Source organism: Fukomys damarensis, unplaced genomic scaffold (genome assembly GCF_012274545.1).
Source record: "Fukomys damarensis isolate Sample0158 unplaced genomic scaffold, DMR_v1.0_HiC HiC_scaffold_36, whole genome shotgun sequence".
NCBI lineage: Eukaryota > Metazoa > Chordata > Mammalia > Rodentia > Bathyergidae > Fukomys > Fukomys damarensis.
The window spans coordinates 12,671,682-12,677,459 of record NW_022900948.1 but is presented as its reverse complement, the minus strand read 5'-3'; the positions used below and the strand labels follow the sequence as shown (position 1 = coordinate 12,677,459).

Genomic DNA, 5,778 nt, shown 5'->3' with positions numbered 1-5,778 from the left:
AAAAAAAAAAAAAAAAAAAAAAAACAACCAAACAAACAAACAAAAAAAACCCAGATAATTAATTTGAAGACCAGGAGCTATTTTTCCAGAAAAAGTTTTCAAACAAGCTGTGCACAGTGTTGTACAACCCCAGTGAGTGTCATTCACATGTTGTAGAGAGGTAGCCTACGATGGCAATTGAGCTCCCTGGAGCTATATAACACCAAGCCCTACACCCCACACCTAACACTGAGCAAACACCATGTGTGAATGGGCTGGTGTCTAGGCTGCTCTCTGGAGTAAGGACCTGTCTAAGGGAATCCGATTCCTGGATGGTGCCTTCAAAGGGGCAGTGGTGTTAATGGGAGTGGCGGAGGTGCTGATGGAGGTAATGGGGGTAAGGAGGGGATTAGCTTGGAGTTGACCCAGAATGTGTAGACTCAGGGGTAGGGCCCATTTTCTTTAAGGCCTTTTAGCTAGAATTTCAATTGGCCGTGGAAGCCTGGGCCTAAATTAGCCTCTTATTTCTGGGAGCTACAAAGGCAGATTTGGATTTCATCAGAGAAGACAAGAGGCAGCCAGTTCAGGGACTTGTGGCAGCTGCCTCTTCATCTCTCCCCCAAGGCTTAGGTTCTGTTATTTCCTCCTATTGAGGGGCTGACTATGAAGCAAGTTCAAGAAGCTTGGCGGAGCTCAGTGAGGGAGGGAGGTTGGACCAATGATGACAGAAGTGGGTAATTCTCACTGTGGGGATTCCTGCACCACCACCACCACCTTCTCAAGCTGGGAACAACTTGTCCCTAGCTGGAGCTGCACACAGAGTCCATGTGCACAATTGTTCTGGCTGGCTGTTGGGGAGGAGGCAGGGCAGACAGAAGTGTAACCATTTCCAAGGCTGCTTCTCCCTCCCAAGGCCTTGGAGATCTGTGTAGCATAAGGCCATGAAGCATCGTGAGGGGCCCTCCTGGGATAGGGATCTGCATCTGAATCCAGTGTCCAGGCTCAGAGTCTGAGAGGTACCCTTCACTCAGAAGGGTAAAGTTCAGGATAGCTCTCCCTGTCCTTGCTTCTTAAACAAAGGCAAGGCTGTGTGGAGGAGGGATGAATGCAATTCTGAGACAGGTCACATGGTGGCACGGTGTCTACACTGCTTCCTTTTTTCCCACCCTTACCCCTCCCACCCCTCCATCCCAGAAAGAAAATAGTGGGGATTCCAGCAGGTTCCTGGTGGATCTGGGGATAAAGTGGCGATTCCAGCAAGTGCCTGGTGGAATGGGAGTTGACAAGTGCCAGAAGTGGATAGGAAGAAATGCAAGGAATAGCAGCACAGAAAATAAGACGAGGGGGTTGGGAGGACTGGGGCACACAGAAGCTAGAACACAAAGCAAGGGGTGGAGGAGAAAAGAACATCTTCGAGCCCCTGCTTTGTATCAGGCATGGTACACACCATTAGCCCATTTCATTTTGAGGATAGGGTGGGGAGGGTAAAGAGGAGGATAACATGAAAGAAAGGTGAATGTTTTGGGGGAGGAAGGACAGTTCCTCCCAAGAAGGAGAGTCCTGAGCTGTGACAATGTCTCTTAATATAGCCTGACAGGTGCCTGTGGCTGGCGGGTGGCAGGCGGCCCTGAGGGGCAGGCCCAGAATTAGCAGCTACATCATGCCCGTGGGATGCGTGGGGAGGGGCCACCCTCTCAGAGGCTTTATTTGGGCCTTTCCTGCCACCCGCCCTATGCTTGGCCACAAGCTGCCCCAGGGAGGGGGTAAGATGCCAGCAGCAGTTCCCCTTGCACCCGTGGATCCCTGCCACTTCCTTGGTGAGGCGAAGCTCCTCTTCTGTTCTGCTGGCCTGAAGTGGGCAAAGATGGGGGAGGGAAGGGACAACTACTTCTACTCAGAACTCTAGTGGTTAATCCTCAGGCTGCCTAAGGGCCAGACTTTTATGCTGATGAATGTAAGTACTCTGTCCTCAGCCACTCAGGCTCCGCTCCCCAACTTTTCCCACCAGCCAATGGAGCAGCAGGGACTTCAGACAGGACTAATAAGGCTGAAAGGAAAAAGGGTAGAGAAGGACCCTGGCTCTGGCTTCAGACCTTTCTAGAGCCTGAACTTGAAGGGGGAGTGGAGGAGAGAGGTGGGGAGAACCACAGTAAGCTGAGGCTAGGCAGTGAGTGGTCTTCCCTCCTCCCAGCAGTCCATGCTAAGAATATTTGCCTCCCTTACCCACCTTGGCCTCCATTCCCTGCTGTGAGAACTGGCTCACCCAGGACTCCAGACAAACACAGGGTTCCAGGACTGGGCTACAGCAGACTCCCTTACCTTCCTCCCCATACTGGTCATACAGGCTCCGTTTCTTAGGGTCACTCAGCACATCATAGGCCTCTGCAATCTCCTTAAACTTTTCCTCAGCGTTGGGTTCTTTGTTTTTGTCTGGGTGGTACTTCAAGGCCATCTTCCGGTAGGCTTTCTTGATCTCATCCTCATTGGCCCCCGATGGGATCCCAAGAATCTTGTAATAATCTTTGCCCATCACAGCCACTGGACCGGTGCTGGTCTCCTTGTTTCTGAAAGAAACCCAGGGTCAATCCTTGGTGCCTCTATTCTCTCCTTCCCAGCCCTGTTCCTGATAATCCTACAATCCCTAAACGATACCCTGTGTGACCTTCAGCAGGTCATGCCTGTTCTGTGGGCCTCTGTCCCCCCATCTATAAAATGAAGGGTTCGAACTAGATGATCTCTTCCATCCTAGGATTCTGTGATTCCTTCCTCAGCTTCTGGGTTTTCCCAGCAGGAAGCTGAAGGTTGTGGCCCACTTCTTAGGGCCAGACTGAGTACTTCTGAGAGGCCCTTCTGAGGGAGGTGGCAGCAGACCCACGCACAAAAGCTGTGGGAGGTCACTCAGTAGTGAGGTCACCTGAACATCGTGGCTCCTACGCCACACCTCAGGCATTGTGCCCGGGCTAAGGGCAGCTGGGTCAGTGCCTAAGACTGGGAACAGGCCTGGGTCTTTAGCCAGGTGTCCTGCCATCCAGGATGAGTCAGGGTATGGGTGTCTGGAGGTCTTGCTTCCTTTGGAGACCCGAAGCCTCCCTGCACCTGCCCACCCTCCACTATGCTAGGCCTCACATGTGACTCAGATCACAGGGTGATTCATAGCCTTTGCTGTTCCAACACCCTTATTAACTGGGGGTGACATTGTCCTTCCTCCAACCAGGGCAAGAGTTGACTTTACTCATTTCCTAATGTCTACACACAAAACTGTGAAGACTCGTCTCTGCTGCTTAAGTACCAGTGTTAGTGAAAAAAGCTTCCCCAGAATAGGGCTTTTTTGAACCCTAGCTGCTGGGAAACTACTGGGCACTAACCACCATTTCCTAAACACCTTCCCTGCAAGTCCCTGCCTTTTATGTGTCCCTGTGGTTTAGGAAGGGACCCAGCCCACACTTCCTTGATAACCCCTTCTAAGCAGAGCATCTATACATGGAGAAGAAACACAGGCTCTGATTCTCTCACTCTGATTTCCCCCTCTCAGTGAATCTGTGAAGGATGTGAAGCAAAGTGGGGAGGGGGGCTCTCCTCTGTCTAGAGCTACTTGGGGAAATGTCCAGAAGCCATTCCCTAGCTCTTCTGAGACTCAGCCAACCCCTGCCAAAGCTGAGAGAACCAGAGTCTTTCTAGCAATGTCCTGGGCTGGCAGCCACAGCCCAAGCCTGCTTTTCTGCTATGACTGCTTCAAAGCAATGAGGTGTATGGGGTACCTGGCAGGAATGAGAGTTGTGACTTGCTAAAGGGGAGGACTTTAAAGCCCCAGGTAGGCAGTGACAGTGGCCCTAGATCTTGCCCCCACAGGGCCTGTTGCAGGTGGCTGGGTTGACTCACATTGTGGGTAGTCACCTTACTCTGACGAAGAGAATGCTCCATAAAGGCGGGTACTCCCCCATCTCCCCACACCAGCATGTCATGCCTATGGGGAGACTATGGTTGGGGGAGGCAGAGAAGAAAGAGCATCTGGGGGAGGGCAGCCATTTTCGGAAATAGCAGTAGAAGCCATCTGAGAGGGGGCTGAAGGTGGTCTTCCATCTCTGCCTCAGCCCACATCTTCTTTCCCCTAGACTGGGAAGGAACCCTAGCACACCAGTGGGTGCCCCAGGGACCGCTACCAGCTTTTAGCCAGAGGGCAAGTAGAACCGCGCACTGTCCACCCACTCTCCTTTTGTTGTCCCCGAATTACCTTTTCTCCCGGCTAGCTTTCTCCCTGGCACCTACCTGCTAGCTATTCTAGACCTACAATTCTCTTGCCTCCACAGACACAGGGCAAACTGTTTCAGGACATGCCCCCTTTCCTTTCTTTTTTCTACCCTCCCTCTCCCTACCCGCAAGCAAGCCACGTGGTGGAATGACAAAGGAACCCCAAGGCATGGCACTGCCTTTGATGGAGAAGAATGGCAAGGGAGGTTAATGCAGTGGCAGGAATAAAACATGGGGAGAAATGGCAAGAGGAACTGCTGGGGCATAGGGAGGGGAAATGGTTGATGTGGAAAATGAGGTACTGATGCAGGGGCTTGAGAGATGATAAATGAAAATGGCTGAGGTGGAAAATGAGGTACTGATGGGTCAAATGGGAGAACTGGAGAGAATACTGAGATACTGGAGATGTTTGAGAAAAAAGGATTTGAGAGGAGATGAATAAGAAGTGCAGTTCATTCCTACTTGCGGATGAGAAGGGGAGTCTCCCATGTAATTGGAGATGAGGTGGAGATGAGGTGAAGATGAGATGGAGAAAGCAAGTTAGCAATGGAGGGGAGTGGCTGATGTGGAGAGTTTGATTTCATATGAGAATGAGTGCCCTTCTCAGGAGGGACTTACCGAAACTTTACAAACCCATTCAGCGTCCACGCTCGAAGTTTTAAGGGCTCCAGCTGAATTTTAAACATCAAGCTGGCTAAGAAGTCTTCTCCCCAGAAGTGTGGGAAGCTCCGGAAAGCTCCTCGAGCCTGTAGTGGGGGTGCTGTTGGGGGTGGGCAGGAGAGCACTGTGCGCTTAAACATGCCCAGCCAAGCCCCTCACCTCTGATCGCTCCACCGGAGCCCGCTTGGAAAGCTGCAGCTCTGGAAGCCACCTCCTCAGATTCTCAGAGGCCCTTGTCCAGCAAGGCCTGTCTGGTGCCGCAGGAGCTGGACCTGATCCCCAGGTGCCAAGAGTGAAGGAAGAGGGTCCAGTGGCCACCTGCTCGCAGGTGCAGGAGTGTCTGGAGGATTGTGAGTGTCGGTGTGACAGCGTGACAGTGAGGCTGGCAGTGACAGTGTGCTTGTGAGTGGCAGCGTGTGTACCTGTGACAGGTGTCACTGTGAGAGATGCGAGGCAATGAGCTAGCTCCTCTTGCCTCTGTCTGGGGAGGACCCAAGCCCAATCCCCAAGAACCCACTCAATGAAGTCACTGACGGGGAGTCTCCTCCCCGGCAGATGGGCGAGGAGGGGCGGGGCAGAGCCGAGCCTGGCCGGGACAAAAGGCGCGGCGGGGAGAGCACGGGAGGGGGTTTGGGCGAGGGAGGGGGTCGGTGATGTCACCCGCGCTGGCTGACTGACCTGGTTAGAAACGGCTCCGCCCGGCGGAACCCCAACCCACCCGACCTTCCCCAACCCTCCTCGACCCTCGACCCGCTCAGACGCTGAGTGTCCTCTGTGAGACCGATGCCTGGGTCACGGACACGGAGCACCTCGCAGACCCCAGTCCCCAGCCCCCACCTCCTCACAGTAGAACACCCGATGGGCCCTTGGTGTCCCAGCCCCCTCCACCCC

At 53.3% G+C, this 5,778-nt stretch overlaps 1 protein-coding gene across 1 annotated transcript in view; it reads right to left on the bottom strand.

Annotated features, from left to right (window-relative positions):
• Window positions 1-5,040, bottom strand: part of Dnajb5 (DnaJ heat shock protein family (Hsp40) member B5) — a 7,649-nt gene extending 2,609 nt beyond the window's left edge. Inside the window, exons 1-2 of the mRNA XM_010619279.3 lie at window positions 4,846-5,040; window positions 2,299-2,543 (exon numbers count right to left, since the gene is read on the bottom strand). Of these exons, the coding sequence (XP_010617581.1) occupies window positions 2,299-2,543; window positions 4,846-5,027 (427 nt within the window). The 5' untranslated portion in view covers window positions 5,028-5,040. The remainder of the gene's footprint in view (window positions 1-2,298; window positions 2,544-4,845) is intronic.
• Between the last annotated feature and the right edge of the window lie 738 nt (window positions 5,041-5,778).